Source organism: Manacus vitellinus, unplaced genomic scaffold, assembly GCF_001715985.3.
Source record: "Manacus vitellinus isolate BGI_N305 unplaced genomic scaffold, ASM171598v3 scaffold_1_pilon, whole genome shotgun sequence".
In the NCBI taxonomy this organism is placed as follows: domain Eukaryota; kingdom Metazoa; phylum Chordata; class Aves; order Passeriformes; family Pipridae; genus Manacus; species Manacus vitellinus.
The window spans coordinates 33237637-33256054 of NW_021939396.1; the positions used below are offsets into that span (position 1 = coordinate 33237637).

General features: G+C 35.8%; 1 protein-coding gene across 1 annotated transcript in view; it reads right to left on the reverse strand.

The window, feature by feature from the left end:
- Positions 1–18418, reverse strand: part of CUNH8orf34 (chromosome unknown C8orf34 homolog) — a 146941-nt gene that overhangs the window by 34775 nt on the left and 93748 nt on the right. The window contains exon 7 of the mRNA XM_029959369.1: positions 18095–18230. Coding sequence (XP_029815229.1) covers positions 18095–18230 — 136 coding nt within the window. The remainder of the gene's footprint in view (positions 1–18094; positions 18231–18418) is intronic.

Consider the following 18418-nt stretch of genomic DNA (forward strand, 5'->3'; position numbering starts at 1 on the left):
GGAGTCTGGAGTGAAGGAGTGAGGCTGGGCCCAGGAAAAGGAGGAGGAAAGGTGTGGTTTTAAAGTCTGTCTTTTAGTTTCTTACTACTCCAAACTATTTTAATTGCCAATAAATTAAACTAATTTTACCCAAGTCATGTCTGTTTCACCCAGGACAGTAGCTGGTAGACAATTTCCCTGTCTTTATTTTAACTCACAAGCTTTTACTTCTTATTTTCTCCTGTCATCCTACAGGCTAGGTAGAGAGCTGGTTCTTAGCCAAGGTTAACCCACCAAAGGAAAATGCATGCAAGAATATTTCCTCTTCCTTCTTTAATTTTTAAAAAGAAAATACAGTAATTATGGCAGACTTCAACTTTAGGCTTTCCTCCTGCACCACCTAACTGTAATGCCTTGATAGCAATTTACAAAAATAATGCTTGTATCTGTTCTTTTAAATGACCATCCCAAGAGTCCCATCATCCTTCTACAGGCTCTTATGAATCCTGAGTACAGATTCTGCTCTGAAGAAATGGTTTGTAGCTCTTAATACAATATAACCACCATTTACATAAAGGTTATCTTCCCTTGGATTTATTTAGACATGATAAGACTATGAAAAATGCAATTCAATTTTGCAAAGCCCAGGAATCATAAAAATGTATTGAAGTGAAACCTTGGGGAAAGAAATAACTTATCGCTTGAAAAATAATGTTCTTTTCACTCTATATTCTTACTTGCTGCAGCTGCTTTACACTGAGCTTTGAATTAACCTTTGAAGCCAAGCAGAACCCCCGTATCTGCCCTATCTGAATTTCGTATTTTACGACTCTCATAGTTATCTAATATATTTGGACCTTAAGTCATTTGTTCATACTTCTCAAAATGATTTTCCCCCAACCCTCAATTACTTTATATCCTTATATTACCCCTACAGTGGTTTATTTATGATGGAAAGCTCAATGTAAATTCATAATGTTTCTTACCTAAGGAGGTAGTTCCATAGAACACAAAACTCCTCAAGGCTACAAACTACAGAATTTAGAAGCTGTAAACCTAATTTTGAAAATTACTTCTATGAATCCTTTATAGTTGTATACCTGGCTTCTAATGCTATAGTTGCCAACTCTTTAAAAGGCTACCTTGTCAAACAGGCTCTTCTAAAGATGACAGTCAAACAGAAGCAAATAACTTTGTATGATTATCATAAAGATATTCAAATAGTGAGAAAGCAAATTGCAAATGAAATAATTGCAAAAAAAGGATGATTTCAAAAATCACATAACTTTCCTTTGCAATAAAATTTGCCTGTCCTCCTTCATTACATACATACACGTTTACTACAAGAACATATTCAAGCTTATAAGGATATGCACAGAATTACGGGAACCAGAAGTGAGGTATTCTTCTCTGCAGCCATGTTGGTAGTTTACTTATGCTTAATGAAAAGGGAAATTACTCCAACCTTCTCTGCTTATATTGCATTCATACAAAAACCACCTCTAGAAGTAGGAGTTGCTTCTTTTATCCCATCAGAATTTTCAAGATTTTACAATATGTTCCCATTCCGAGCTTCCATAAATCCAAACCACACATGAACAACTGAAATTATCCTCATCTTATTTTAAAATTTACATAAATTTAAGTGGTCCACTGCCTCACGAAGAACATGCAATCTTTTCAATGTATTCAGAAAATCTATTTCATATTATTTCCCTTTGCAGAAGGAAATGGCTAGGGTACTGAATAGATGAGTGAATTAAATGTGGGACATATCTGGACCTCATTTTCACATTCAATTTTCAACTTATTTATGTATTTCTTACATATAGATTCATATTAGAACAGATTCTCATGTGACTCAAGCAACAAAAAAGTCACAAACACTATTTCTTGCCAAAAGAATTCTGTTACTTGGATGATTCCAATTTCTTCTTCAATAGTAATATTATTCATAAGATACCTCCACAGTAAAACAAAAGCACTTAAAAAATCTTAAGGAGAGAGAAGCATAGATTAGAAAGAAGCATAGGTCTAGAAGAGTTACCTAAAAACTACTATCTTACTAACACTTCATGAACTACATCAGCTATTAACCAAAACATATTTCAGCTACTGACTGTTTTAATGGGAGTCAAAACTTGATACCTGGTAGCCAACATTTTTTTCCATACACATTCTGTTTCTAGTGTGATCTCCTGCTCAGAGGCCATTGTTTCAGTTACATTAACCAGCTGCATGTTGGAGGTTTAAGAGCTACAAAGGCAAACAGCCTCTAGGTAATATTTCAATTTTCTTTGACTGCAAAAAGCATTCTATAGGACTTGTTCCAAGAAAACTGTGAAGGACTTCAGGACCAAAAACATTCTAAATAAACTCTACAGGATTGGTGTGGCAGCATTATAACAGGTCTATCATTACAAACAAGCTTGTGGGTACGTGAATCACAGTCACACCCCCAGTATGGTTTAGAATATGATTCACAGATTCACAGAATGCGTCAAGTAGGAAGGGACCCCAACCTCTCTGGTCAAGCAAGGTCATCCCAAAGCACATTGCACAGAATTGTGTCTAAATGGTTCTTGAATATCTCCAGTGTGGGAGAGTCCAAAACCTCTCTGGGCAAACTGTTCCAGTGCACAGTAAAAAAGTTCTTCATATTCAGGTGGAACTTCCTGTGCCACAGTTTCTGCCTGTCACCTCTTGTGCTATTGCTTGGCATCCATCACCAGGAAGAGCCCCAGCTCCATCCTCCTGACACCATCCCTTCAGACACTTGTATTACATTGATGAGATTCACCTCTCAGTCATCTCTTCTTGAGACTGAATAGGCCCAGCTCCCTCAGCCTTTCCTCATAAGAGAGATGTTCCAGTCCCTTAATCACCTTTGTAGCCCTCCACTGGACCTGCTCTAGGAGCAACAAGACTCTCTAGTACCGAGGAGCCCAGAACTGAACACAGCACTCCAGATGTTGCTTCACCAGGGCTGAGTAGAGGGGCAGGATCACTTCCCTTGACCTGCTGCCAATGCTCTTCCTAATACACCCCAGAATATCATTGGCCTTCTTGGCCACAGGGGCACACTGTTGGCTCATGGACAGCTTGTTGTCCACCAGGAGCCCCAGGTCCTTCTCTGCAAAGCTGCTTTACAGCAGGTCAGCCACCAACCTGTAGAGCTGCATGGGGTTATTCCTTCCTTTGTTGAATTTCAGACAGTTCCTCTCTGTCCACCTCTCCAGCCTGTCAAGGTCCTTCTGAAGGGCTGCACATCCCTCTCGGCTATCGGCCACTCCTCCCAGCTTTGTGCCATCAGCAAACCTGCTGAGGAGGCACTCTGCTGCTTCATCCATGATACCATAAGAATATGCAAAAAGAGGACAATACTACTTCTACATTCCTTGAATGAGTCACAGCATAATAAAATCCTATACTGTCTCACAAGGGCAAGACAACAGCAAATAGAAAAAATATACTCAAGATTCAAATAATAAGATTTTTTTTCATGTTAAGCACATTGCTGAATTCAATCATTTAGGTTGTTTATGTTTCTTAAAACACAGGCTGTTGGACATCAAGGTGAGCATATTGCAATTTGATATTTCAATAGGAGTCACCTATTTTGCCAGATGAAAAAACGCTTGACCTATTTGAAAAGAAAATAAATGTTGACAATCAGTATCCACAATCCAGTTGAATTCACTGCTCTTCTATACTGTAATCAGCTACATGGCAAGTCTTTGTACTTCGCCATTCTTTTTGTGTGACAGAACTAGTGGTCTTCTTTTCAAAGCTCTCTGATACCTATCAATATCCAATGAGTTATTAAAAGGACAGCTTCTTGATATTATGGTAATTGCTGCTTTAGAAAGTTGACAAATTGATGACTCCACTTAGAAACTAAAAAGAAAGAGGTAAGATGATCCTACAAAACAATTCCTTACATGAATCCAAAATCCATCTAATAGCATCCTAAACAAACTAATTATAATGGGTACCTAATGAAGTGTGGGGATCGTGGGAATGGAAGGAGAGAGGAAAGCATGAATAGGTGTGATTTCTCCACTTGTACCATTCTTAAAACAATGCAGTAGCCCTCATACAGCTGCGGAATTCCTAGACAATATGACACTGGAATTAAACTATATCTTGGGGGAAAAATAACAGGGAAGGGGTTAGAAAGCTGAATTAGAATTGTGGGTTTTTTCTCCACAATTTAAAGTTGGCATGCATTTTCAGATTTGAAATTTGTAGAAATATTTACTCTTCAGCAAAATGGACTTTTAAGAGGTAAACTCAAGTCCAGCTTTGAGGGTAGCTACTGTTATGTCTATACTTGAATGTGTACATGACTGTAAGCACAGATGCAGGACAAATTCCTACCTAAGAACTCCTCCAGTACACTAAATGTAGACATACACTGTTGTTCTGTGACATTCTTAAAATCAGTAGTAAATGAAATTAATGTTTAATCACAATACAATTTAAAAAAAAAAAGTTCACATAATACTTCCAAAGACTATGTTAAATTAATGAAAATAACTAAACACACTTATTTACAAGCAGAGGTACTTTCTAACATCAGGGCCTAATTAGAAGGCATGAAGTATTCTGAAAACCAAGAAATGGAAATGTTTCACATACCTCATAGTGAGATATATGCCTTCTAGTATTTGTTCTTTGTGGAGACTACCAATTCAAAGTATGTGCATTATTAATTGTCTTCTGCTACTGTATAGTAGAGGCTGTACTTAAGGAAATTTCTTTGTCATATCAAAATTCAGAAGAGAGTGATTGTCACTTACAGACAGAGGAATTTAGATTATATTCAGGTTAATGCTATTCTGACTCAGTTTTCCAGAAATATGTCACTTAAATAACCAAAATTCTATTCTATTCCTTCCAAAAATGAGCCAGCAGAAGGGTTATCATTTTTAGACAAAATCTCCTTAAAGCCCAAATAAACAACTGCGGGCAAGAGTTATATAATTACTGTGCACTTGGCTGGCCTTCAAATTCCAGTACGTGACTAAGCACTTCTTTTTATTTTTAGAAATAGCAAACTAGAGCTGGCTAAATGTGCTCAAATTCTGATATTCCCCAGACGTGAAAAATAGAAACTTTGATATTCTACTTAGGAAGAAACCATGAAAACCTCCAATTTCAAGACAATACAAATGCTTCTGCTGACTTTTCAGTAATAAAGAAAAATTCCACTGGGGCTCCAAGACAGTAAAGGGCACTCTCCTAGAAAGAAGGGAGATATTACCTGTCTGAGTACTGCAGCTCCAGCCATTCTCTCTGCTTTGCCCTGTGTCAGCTAAATCTTGTTCAATCTCAATAAACACTTGAAAACATTTTGGTTTCTGTGAAATATTATTCCTGAAGAGCATGCATTTAACTGGAAAATTCCTGATCTGCATTGCTGAAGACTCAGTTGACTTCTTTTAGCCAAGTATGGTGAGAAGTAGGGGAAAGTTTGGTAAAGAATCCTTAAATCTTTCACCAAAAACAGAAGATATTTTCATGATCAGGCAAGATCGACATACATTTTTAAGGCTACAACAAGAAAAGTTCTCTGAAAAACAGAAGTAGTGTCATGTTTGTACTAGAATCTTAAATAAGGAAATTTTGATTTGTTGAATGACCTGTTTTGCTTAAATTATTTCAAAGTAAGCTAACTATGCTCTTGAAGAAATCCTAACAAGTACTTCAGTGATTTATAGTTAGTTTCTTTATGAAGTAGTTATTAATTTGGATCAAAACCTGTAATATATATTTTGTAAGATTTAAGGAACATCATGAACTTATTAACAAAAGAAACTTATTATACATATAACATGATGATGTTTCTTTGGCAGCCAAAGAGAATTTCATTGAGAGATGAGGAGAAGAATAAATTTGACTTATTGAACTTTCCTTTTTTTTTCTCCTTTCAAATCATCTGCTTCCTTTCTGTAATTTAAAACATTACATCTACATCTAACATCTCTCTCTGACAGCACTGTAATACTGAATTATAATTTCACTATGACAAATACATAACTCCAGGGAAGTTATAGCAACAGAGATCAGAAAACAAAAGTTCTGAAAGGGCCCACATGCTTTTAGGTTACATTGAATGTTTTCTTGCACCTTTCCTTAGCAACCTCAACACCAGTAAGAGTACTTCATAATCATTTGTTCTGACTTGCCTATAATATGGTGAGTTTACTTAATTCATTGTTCCCAAACATACTGATCCAAATTCTGATCTCATGTACCTTGACTGACTGTCTCCACAAGTTCTGCACTTTTATACTGGTGTAAAATCCAAAGCTTTTTCAGTACTCAAATATAAAGCCAGGAATTTCTGACCTATTCCATTTGTTTTACTAATGTCTTTTACAAATATAAAAATATTAAAACTGTGCCAGCAAAATTCTTAGTGTATTCACAGGTACAGAAACAAAAGGATGTCAATATAATGGTAAAATTATATTAAATAAATATTATTGAACAATACCAGCAAAAGTACTCTTTATCTGGTAAAACTCTTCATCAGCTTTAGCTACATACTCTACCTTCCTCATGGCGACTAGATTTTAAAATAAGTATATATGATTTTTAGATCATAGAAGAACTATTTTTAGAACTATAAAAGAAAAATGACTTAGATGTATGGGAAGAGGATCCTCTAACAGAGGATTATGTATTTTGTGAGCAGTAAGAGTGGCTGCCACCTCTCAAGTCTGAAGCAATAATGGGAAAGCTCTGCATGTTGCCTTGTTATATTAAGAAATCAGTGTCATAGCTTCTGTTTTCACCACAGACTAACATACAGGAAGCATCTGCATTGAAGAGAAACGAAGCACGAGAACTATTGAATTATCCTGCAGAACATTATCTAGTAAGGCAGACATTTCCAAAATTAAACTATAAGACTACATGAATAAATACAAATATTTAACACAATTTTTGAATAAAAGGTAGGAATATAAGCTTAATTACATAATTAGCATGCCTCCCAATAGAGATTTATAATTCCTTTTAATCCACTTCAAAGAAAAGATGTAAAGCTATCAGACAGGAGTATGTTGTTCCTACCATCAATTCTATTTATATGAGATATACAGCATTTGTGTTCTTTGAGTTTCACCCTGATTTAAGACACACTTAATCTAAAACAACTTCATTTTCTCTGATGCCATTCAAATTGCAGCCAGTTTCTTGCTTTTGTATTCACTTAAGGACACTATTTCTCAGTGCTTACACACTAGAACACAGCAAATTATTTGAAAATTCATAAAAACAGTAGTAAAAAACGGATTTTGGTTGAAGTCCATTCTTTTTCTGCAAATTAAAAGCATTATTTTCCAGCCACTTCTGAAGTTTTTCTGGAGAGTTTCCATGTCATCCATAGGTAATGCACAGCCCCAATGTTTTCATCTGGTAATACTAGAATATCCACTTGCTGAGCAAAACTTACACATGAACACAGCATGCAAAATAAACTTCTGTGTGCTGTTTGCTTTTTCAAAATGTCTGAATGCAGGTCTTTGTGCATTGAAATAAGTACAATCTGTAACTATTTCTGAGGAGAACCAAAAGTGGAAATATATTTCCCCGAGTAAGGAATCCATAAAGAGAGTGAATTATCTAATCCTTTTACAAGGTGGGGAATTAAGCCATTCTTATGGCAATCTTTTATCTACTGCTCACTTCAAACCATTATCTCACAGGAGAAAAATTACAGTCTTTGTCAGTCTTTTCAGACTTAACACTCTTTCTTCTCCTGTGAACCATTTTTTGCAGGACTTGTGAAAGAGTTTTGTGTCTGAGTGTGCATTTGTGTCTTTAAGAGCTATATTAAACTGCTATCCAGAGCCTCAAATTATGAGCAACAAGCTTCCCCAAGCTCATGATCTCCTGGCTTCTTCCCTATATCTTTTTTATCCAGAAGCACCTGTTGTGGCTAATATACATAACCATGTTGCACCAAACAGAAAGATTCTATAAACACTGCAATAAAGAATTAGCTTGCAAAGCACACATCAAAGAGAGCAAGGGAAAAGAAGGGGGAAAGGCTTGATAAAGTACTTCTCTTTTTAAGTTATTGAGGAGGTTAAATGGGTTTTGTAGGGGAAAAGAGAAAGAGATGTCTTGACAAGATCTACAAATGAAGGACAGAATGAAGTAGATGTTATCCTCCATTAAATTGAGAGACAGTAGAACAATCTTCAGGACCAGCAAAATAATACTAATTTTGTTTTCAAACATGTTCCTGGTGCTTTCATTTTTACAAATCAAGATTGGTACATTCAAAAGACCTAAAAAATCCTTTACATCTACTATTCTTAAGATTTCTCCACAGCATTTTTAACTGTTCACAAGTTTACCAACCTCCTCAAAACAGTTCTCTCTTTTTATAACCAGCATGAAATGAAAAAAATTAGGTACTGTTGACCAATAGTTCTTACAAAAGATGTTCTAGTAACACATCATTAATTCACAGCATCTTATACTGCATTCAGCATCTTATACTGCATTCTTCCTTCAATCAAAACTAGCTACTGGCAGTAGAGTAGGACTACCTCCAGATTAACTCAGCGCACTAAGTGCCATGTTTCCAAAAACAGACCTATCATGAGAACAATACGTTAGGATGTATGAATAAGATGCAATTCACTTGTAAATTCTATGTACCTAGTGCATATGTTTCAATTCTATTTTCACTAACATGTCAACACTTATCTTTCTCCAAACAAATGGAAGTCTTCCATTTCTCTAATGGTGATTGACAGTTACGTCAAAAGCAAGAAGTCTACTCCACTCATGCAGTCCTTAAGGAAATAAAATACCTGTTAAATCAAACTCAGAGAGAAATGCCTCATCTGAAAACACTGGTTTCTTCACAGCTTATATAATTTTTGATATTGGATGATATTTTTATTATTACAGCATTTTGTGGAACTTCTGATAGGTCGGAAATTACTGCTGGGGGGTTTACCAAGTGGGAAATTCAGGTAAAAAAGAGGGAGGAAAGAAGTATGATCTTGTTGGGATTCCTGTCTAAGCATTTCATAAAGATCTTTTGTCTTAAACTGTTCCCCTCCCAAGACACAGTAAAAATTTTGGAAATAAAAAGACCTTGGCCAATCTTCCAAAACACATATTCATTGTGAGTTTGCCATAAAACTAATTGCAGTTTGGGACTAAAAATGATAACATGTTGTGCATTTCAGAGGTCAAACTTAGATCCATGAACTCAAAAAATAATTTGAAATCACACAGATATTCTCTGTTTTGATATAGCGAGATGTTCTAATGAAACACGAGTCACCAAAAGTAAAGGCAAGCCAATGCATTACTCTGACAACTCATCAAGTCAGCCTATCAAATCTTAAAAATGGTTTTATGATCTCTGATAACCACTAGGACCAGTAAAAACATTTCCTTAATTATTTTCTTCTTCAGTGTTTCCCTGTCTTTAAAAGAACAAGATACCAAAGTAGTACACCACTCCAGGAAAGGAAAGATAAAGTGGTTTATTTTAGCTGTATTTAACACACAATTAAGAATATTAAGACATTATTGTGGTTATTTATGCACCAAATGTGGCAAATTAATCACTGTACAAATTCAAGTAATTGAAAAAACAAAATGAAAATTTCTGTTTGTTTTTTTTTTTCCACAGCTTTTTCCTTTCCTGTAATTCTTCTTGATTTTCCACCTTACAAGTAGTTCTAAGTATCCCAAGGAAAAATATGGGTTTTCTTCACAATTTTACAAAGTGAAAGGAGATTTTTAAAAGTTATAAAGCACTACCATATGGAGTCTAATTTACTTGTTTGCCACTCTTAAAGGGAAAAAATATGCAAATAAAACACTTGGTTTAGGACAGAGTCTGTGAAGCTAGCAAACAACCATGAGGAAACTTCAGCTCTTTGCAACAAGAGGTCCAATAAAACTAAGGTCACAAAAAAAAAAAGAAAAAAGAAAAAAGAATGTAAAATAGTGAGACAAGTCATCTGGAATATTTAGTATTTTGTCCTCTGTAAGAATAGTCACTTAGAAATAGTACACAGACAGAAATGTAATATGAAATGCATAAGAGGAAAGAAAAAAATATATAAGTATATATTCCAAATGTTTGGCGAGATTTGAAGATATAAACTTCCTCAGAGTCTGTACATGAACCTCAATCACAGAATTTTTCCCCCAACATTAATTCTGTACTGACCACTTCACTTTGGAAACACTTTTTTCCCCTGGTATTTTTAAGTAATTTGTTCCCAGATTTCAGGAAAATTAACAAACCAGAAGTTTCTGCCAGAAACTGAGTCACTAAGCTGGCCTTACCACGACTGGGCAGACATACAAAGACTATTCTTTATGCAAATACATGTACCAAACCACACATATACCTATATCCATTCCCCAGTATTATAAAACAGTGTACAGGGCCAAACCAGGGATTGTATGGAGGACTTGAGAGGTTATTCCTTCTCATGCATCTCTATATTATTGATAAAGCAGAAATATAAATTGACACAACATCATCTCCCACCCTTCCGCTGCATGATTAGACAAAAAATTAGCTGTTTCTTTTAAAAGCTTACATATTTCAAAGGTATTTACATGTGGAGGAAGATTAAAACTTTTATTAAACCCACAAATAAGAAAAATACAAATGCTAAGGGGTTCTTTGTTACATTTCTGCGTAAGAGGCTGCACTCCAGATAAATCAAAACCCATTTAAATGTACAAAAAGGATAATTTTACCTAAAACTCACCATGCAAAATAAAGCTATCAGGAAAAATGGGGTGCTCTGACAGAATACTCACTATGCATTCATTTACAAGACCTTTGGGGAGTAGCAAAGAAAGCGAGGAGAAATAGGAATCAAAACCAAGGGTCAGGTCTAAAGAGGAAACATAATGCTAGGTTTTCCAAATAAACATATCATGTTATATCATGATTTTGAAATTACAATTTATTCTTCTCAAGTCCCAGTTCCTAGTCATATGCATTCCAAGATCCACCATTTGTAGGTTACTCCCCACAAAACATTAAATTAGGAAGGGAATTAAAGTCTATAAAGGAGAACAGGTAGTTGTTTTATATTCACAGTGAGCAGGTTCTCTTCTATCTAATTCCACCACTTCTAAAAACTGCAGTTAAAGTGATGATTACAGTATGTGCAAACATACCTGAAACACCTTTAAATTGGCATCTGCAGATGCTATCAATGAGCAGTTTTGACAATTCATGTAAGGAATATTTGCACATGCAGAAATTTTCCTGTTAGATTTCAATGCCTTTTATCATCTTACTCAGACAGTGGACACTGTTACACATGGTCAGGATAAGGGGAAAACAGTTCAGGGAGTTTCAATGTCATTAAGTTCCGCATGGATTTTGAAGGTACTACTCCCTTTAAGGTGACTCACACCAAAATGGCTCAGTCTGGGAAAGAAGACTTTACACTCAGACTTGAACAGCAGCAGTCTTCTGAAAACAGACAAAAAGTATCTACCATGATGGCGTGGTCTAATCTGGTGGAATATAAACCTAGACCACCTGCCAAAAACCGCACCAGCAGCAAACTCTACATCCTTCCTTCTTCCAAGATCTAGGGCACCTATAGAGGAATGCCAGACATTGCCCCTCTTTTTCACCCTACCTGATCAGACTCTATCCCAATGTTGCATTGCGCAGTACCCACTCCCTGACACCTTCCCATCCCCAGTTCTGGAGTTATTTTGGGATTATATGCCTGGACAAGATAGGAGATTCCATTTCATTTCAAGAGGCAAGTCAGCCATCCCAATGGTCTCTGTTCAGGGAACACAATGACAATGAGAGCAAACCAGTTATAAACAATAAGGATCTAATGCACAGTGGAAGATGAGGAAGCTCAGTAGGCTTCCTTCCTTTACTTGAAGAAGTATTCCATGAGACCATGATCTTTATCTCCTTTTTAAATGTAGTTTTTAGTCAGTATTTATGATCTTCCTCATAGGAGTAATAAATTTCATTAATTTTTTTCTTTTTTGCCTGAAGTTTCAGGAGTGTTGTCCGTGGATAGTTCATAGAGTAAAGTGGCTTGTTAATTGCACTTTTTTCTCTATTTACAGACACCAGCTTTTCTGCTTTTGATAGTTAAACTAGATTCACTTGTCAAGGTTCAGACTATTTTCTGCATAGCTCGTTATGATATTTTTCACCAAATGCTTCTTTATGACCTCAAGTCTCATTAGTATTGTTAGAGCTTTGTGATACACAGATAAAGCACCTCCACACAAACTCTAGTACTACAAAATGGTTGAAACTAGGTTAACACTGGAGAATTCTCCAGTCAATCAATCAATTAATTCCTGTTCTTTTCTAGAGACATGATGGCCAATTCAGACAACAGTTCTATTCTTTCCACCATTATTCTGAAATTTATGACAAATTATAGCTGGATCCCTCAATTCTTTTGTCTCCTCCTGTACACATTCATGGTTGCCATGGCTCTATGTCATGAAGATCTGCTCGAAGACCAGTGATGTATTTCACAAAACCAACATGTTATTCTTAAATTTCACATAGCACCACGTAGTTTATATGATTATGTCCCAAGTATGCATGGACATAGTGGAGACTACATCATAGAAAACTAAACTTACTAAAATATTACAAAAATCCAGACGGTAAAAGAAAAGTTAACTGGTCTAGTTAAATAAACAAGTTAACTTGAAGACTGTTTGGAGGACAAGATACCTTAAAGGAGTCAGAGTCATAGATGATGAGCAGGGTAACAATGAAGATTTCATGAGCAAGGCAAACTGACATGAGAATTTTTGAGTACTTTTTCCAAACTAAGTTTTCCAAAAACATCTGTAATGGTAGCACGCACAGAGCATCTCATTTATTCTACAGCAACAGCTCAAGCATACCAGTTGCTACACTTGAACTGTACTCCACATCCCAGAGGTGACAGGAAGAAAAACCACTTTTACTTTTTAATGTACAGGTGCATTCTGTTTGTTTATACCTATATATTTGATTCCTCTAGTTCCTTACTTCATTGTGCTTTTGCTCTAGCTAATCTTACATTATTAACTAAAACATTGCATCTCAAACCTACATTTGTATGCGACTAGTGCTCCTTCCCAACATTCTTGTTCAGAAGCCTTCAAGCTTGTGGCACAGTATGTTTTCTATAATCCCATTTCTTTTTTAATCACATGCAACCCCTTTTTTGTATTCTATTGATGTTAAAAAGAATGAATGCAGCCCTTGCGCTATTAAAAACAAAAAGCTTCTTACTTTCAGGAATGCATTGGCAAGACTCCACAAGAACAAGATTTAACTTTTGAGCATGGCAGTGGGCATACAAGGCTAATGGGTGGTCCTTAAAAAAAAAGAAGAAAAGAAAAACCTCTATAATTCATTCAATAGTACATTAATATTATCTTTTACCTTATGGTCAATTAAATTCTTGCAAATCACTCAAGTGCAAGTCAAAATACATAAGAGAAAATATGGAAGTGTCATTTTGCTTTTACAAACTGTCATTTAAATCTCTATGAGTTTTGCTAATCTGTGATTGTGTCTTCTGATTCATCAGCCAAACCTGAAATTAATTTGTTTTGCCTGTATGTGAGAAGGGATTCACAAAAACATGTTATAATGAGTCAGTCTACTCTGTAAGTCAGTCAAACCAGTTGTGCTCTTTGATGAAGGAATTACAATTATAATAATTTTCCTCAAATAATCTAAATCCAGATCAGTTGTACTAAAAGTGTCTTGGCTAATTTTCCAACTAAATAGAAAGACACAAACTTTCCAGGGAGTTTCTTTAGTAGCCTTTTTTCTGTATCTATAAACCTTGCTTTGTTCCACCTTGTGAATGATGTCACCCCTTTATTTAGATGACTTAATATGCTGCTTAACTTGCCCTGTAGTCCAAGAACAGCTATGGGAATAACATTGTTCTGTAGCTACTTCCCCATTTGAAAAACCTCTTAAAGCTGTTATCCATCTGCACTTCGCTCATCGTGTGTGAAACATCTATACAGAAAACAGTAAGCTCTCTGTTTCTTACAGCTATATGCCAGACTACAAACCAATTTATACTCCAGCAGAATTAACCCCTCCTTTTATTTCTCCTTCTCTCTGTTTGTAGTTTAGGTTTTTTGCTTGGTTTGGTTTGGGTTTTTTGTGGGGTTGGATTTTTTTTGGTTGGTTGTTTTGGGGGGGATTTTTTTTAGTTTTTTAAATCACAAGCTGTAAAAACCAATTTGGTGTGATAGCTTGAAAGAATCCTCTATCTTTATCTCCTAGATGTCTGGATGGAGAACTACACCTCTTTTTAAAATTACTGACTTGATCAGTCACAACTATCTATCTATTTATTATTTGAAGATGATTGGTGAAATTATCAGCACTGAAGGTTATATACCAGTTTCTAAAAAAAAAATAATAATTACAAGTTTGGGGGGTTTATTTTACTTCTAATTATCTCCAGTCTCATTTCTTATAATTCGTGAACAAGTCTAAGAGACTTAAGGCAAGGGAGAATGTTTTCCCAAATGCAGTGCCTCAATACCACTACAGGTTTCCCCCACAATATAAACTGGATTTAATTTGCATTGTACCAAAGTAGATTTTTATCTCTAATTATAGTCACTTCCATTTGGCATTCTCTTTTTTTAAGATGACCCTCTGATACTGTGTTAAACACTTCTTCAGAAATAGAACATGGGAATTCCAAGGGAAGAACTATTACTGTGCAGACTAACAGCCTAGTGACAGCCAGAGAAAACCAGTTACACAGGACATTTAGCACCAGCTTGAACTAAATGCCAGTTACTAGCAAAGGAATAAGGTTGTTTTGACAGAGAAAGAGGGAACCAGAAGCTGCTAGTATTGTCCTCCTATTATTACATTCTAGAATCTGGGTCCTGATTTTCTCACATATTTGAGTGGTACAAAGAGAAGAAGCTAAACTGGAGCTAAATGAAATCTGACCAAAAATATCTCAGTATGGGGTAAACAGTTGGTTCAGTGCATTCTTCTCACAACTCACAGTGCTCTCACTGTAGGAAGCTATAGAAGCCACAAAAAATATGACACATATAGCTGCACTGTACCATACTGTAGGTGGTTTCAGAATGAAACCAGCACTCCTCTCAGGCTAAGGCAGCCTATACATAGTCATAGACCTGTTCACTCTAATTTTCGAATTAAGAAGTTCTAATGATCTACGGCAAGAAAATGTAATCCTAGTAGCAGAAGAGTCTAAAACTTACACACTATTTTAATGAAGAAGTAGTGTGAAACTTCAATAAGACATTTGTCCTTTCAAAGTGAGATACAAAATATTAAGCCAAATTAATTAAAGCTAGTACTGAAGAACTCCTTCAATTGCTTAAATAAATCTCTCTCAGAAAAGCTCCAACATAGCCAAAGAAGCGAGGAAACTTCTGATGAAGGTGTCATAGGAGGTAAATTGACTGAAGACTAATCAGAGTAAAGCATTTAAAAAAATACAGCAAGGTGAAAGAAACAGATTATGCAAATGCAAGTGTAAAATTAAACTTTTTGTCTGAGCCAAGAAGCACATATTCCAACACCTGGAACTTTGCCAATTAGATTTCAGGTAAAAAGTCATATTTCTCCCAAAGACAGCTAAAATACCTTCAGCAAATCTAATCTGGTAATCTGATTTGACAAACCCTATTATCTACAGAACACCCACTGCCATTAATAGCTCCATTCATTTGAAATCACTTTGTATAACTGGAAAACGTGTAAAATTAAGAAAGACACCTGTTTAATTGTAACAAAAAATATGCATAACAACATATATTGACTTAATTTTCAATTATATTCAAACAGACCTACAATCAAATCTCATAGTACTAATATACACACTGTACAGCACACAAGAGTGTTTATAAAACAGAATATGAAAGTATAAAAATATAATTTCTAAAACAAATAAATACACTAATAACATTAATATTTTGACCTTTCATTAAATACTAGGCTTTGTCACTACAATGGAAATAAATGCCAATGCTGAGAAACTTCCAGAGAGATGACTAAAATACTTAGATTGTAATTTTATAGCACGGTATTTTGAATGGCTGTATCACTGAGTAACAGAAAATCTAATTGTTCTCAAAACCAAATCTAATTGCTCTTGAAACCAAATAGGAAAAAAACTCTGTCTTCATGTCCTTGAAACCATTTGCTTCATGCAACTCTCTGTACCCACTACTTCAGCTGCAAGAAGGCTCTGGACAAAACCCCTGTGAAGGTACCAGAGAGAGAGCTAACTGTACTCTGTCTTGAAGTAAGAGAGGAAAGGTGTCTTAAGACTCAGAAAGAAGGAAGGAATGCTCCAAAGAATAGAGAGACTAACGTTACCAGCCCGAAAAATTAATGCTACTTTCCTCACTAGTGAATACAATAGCAACACCCATTTCTCTCTTTTGACTTCCCTTGCTCCTGATGAGACGGTATAGAAGGGAATAAAATGAAGGTGTATAGGCAAAATAAAGCACTGTTTTGCATTCTCTCATTTAAGTGAAGTGGCAAAAGGGATTTTATGAGATCATTCTCTCACAGCTCATATTTTAGATGGCAGTCATACAGTACAGGCATTTAAAGGACAATAGCAATAGCCAAGGTTGCTAGGTTTGGCTCAAGATCTGAGCCGTTTGCTCCCTGATGTGCAGGATTGAGAGAACATATAGAATCTTGGCACCTGCTGTTAGGGAATTCAAAATTTAATTAACCTTCATAGTAATCCATATGTTATTGTAAGTTCAGAAAGACCATGTAGAAAACTTCACATTTCTATATTCCTTACCTTTCTACTTGTTAATACCTGGACAATGGATGCCAGGTAAAAAAAACAAGTGCCACACTTTCATGTAGTTAGTTGTTTGAAGACGTTTTACAACATAAGCAATTTGTTTGTGGTGAATTGGGAAGAATCCCATGACTAGCACGTTTGCTCTTTCCTTAAAGCATAAGGCCATGCTGCTGCTGACAGCAAAACTCTCTAGAATTGCAAGGCCATCCAGTACTCTGACAGTACTGTGAGCTGAAGTTCCCTGAGGCTCTACAAACCTGCTAAAGAGATGCTATTTCATGGGTGATTCATTATGCCTGTAGTTAACGCTTCCAGAGTCTCAGAAAATGTTTTGAAGCTCCTCTGCCTGCATAAGTGCTTTATAAAACTAGTAATTTACGAGCAAAATGGGGAAAAAAGTAGAAACGTAGGGTGGCATATGGCCAAACTTTTGACTTAATTTCACCACAGGTTGCTTTTTATTTACAAGCAGCTAATCCCCTCTCAAACTACACAATAGAGCAGCCATTGGCAAAGGCTGGCAGATAAAATTGGCATGCCTCTGTATTGTTCTTGCTAATCTGAACCATTAACAGAAGGGTGAGAAGGCTAGTTTTGTCATTTAAACAGGCTTAAATCCTTTCTCCAAATGAGCTTTTGTCTACATAGAAGAATTCATCCAGGAAATTTAAGGGGTTTCTGTTAGTGTTGCATTCTCAAGTTGACTAGTCTACAGGAATACCAACCTGTTTATTTGGCCTTCATACTGTAAATACAAGAATTATTTCCAGCTGTCAAAACCAAAAGGGGTTCAACTTGATTAAATTATTTCTCAGAGGTGAAACAGGATGAGATTATAAAGTGCTAAGAAGCAACTATTTGAAATCCTGGACTGCACCTGTGCAACTAAATCTCCATTTATACAGGTGCTTTTCAAATTGGATTTGAACCTTTAAATTCCCTGATTCATCCACTGAAAAACCACAGAAGCTCAAATAACTAATGAAATTCAGAGACAGAAAGGCTTAAAATGGTTTCAAGCTGTGAAGTAAGGCCTAAGACTAACTATGTTCTTTGATTCATTGTTGATGTGACATATCAAGCATAAACATAAGTTACACAGTTCAAATGCCAGAGGTCATAGTGTAGTCAGTAGCTAAGCAATTATTTTTTCTTTAGCACAGGAGAGGTCATCACCTGGCCCATAAGCACAACACGTAGCCAAAAATCTGGGGAAAAGAAGGTATTGGCTAGCATGATCTGGGTTTTTTTTTGCTTTTTACCTGGCACATCTTGCACAGATATTCAATGTGACCTTTGCTTGAGGCTCAGCCATATGAGCACTTCGAGTCTGATTGAATTTGTTCCCAGAAGACATCACACTTGTTACTCCTTCCATTCTGAGATCATCAAGATCCTCTGCAACAAGACAGAACAATGGGATGAACACATGATTAAATTTTGTAGCTTAAATAAAGGAGCTTCACCCGTAAAATCACTAAAAAATGGAACTGCTAAAAAGTCAGGAAGAAAATACACACAATTACTTGCATATTAATAGGAAATGACATTTGAGAGTATTTTTTATATTATCACCCTGTTACAAG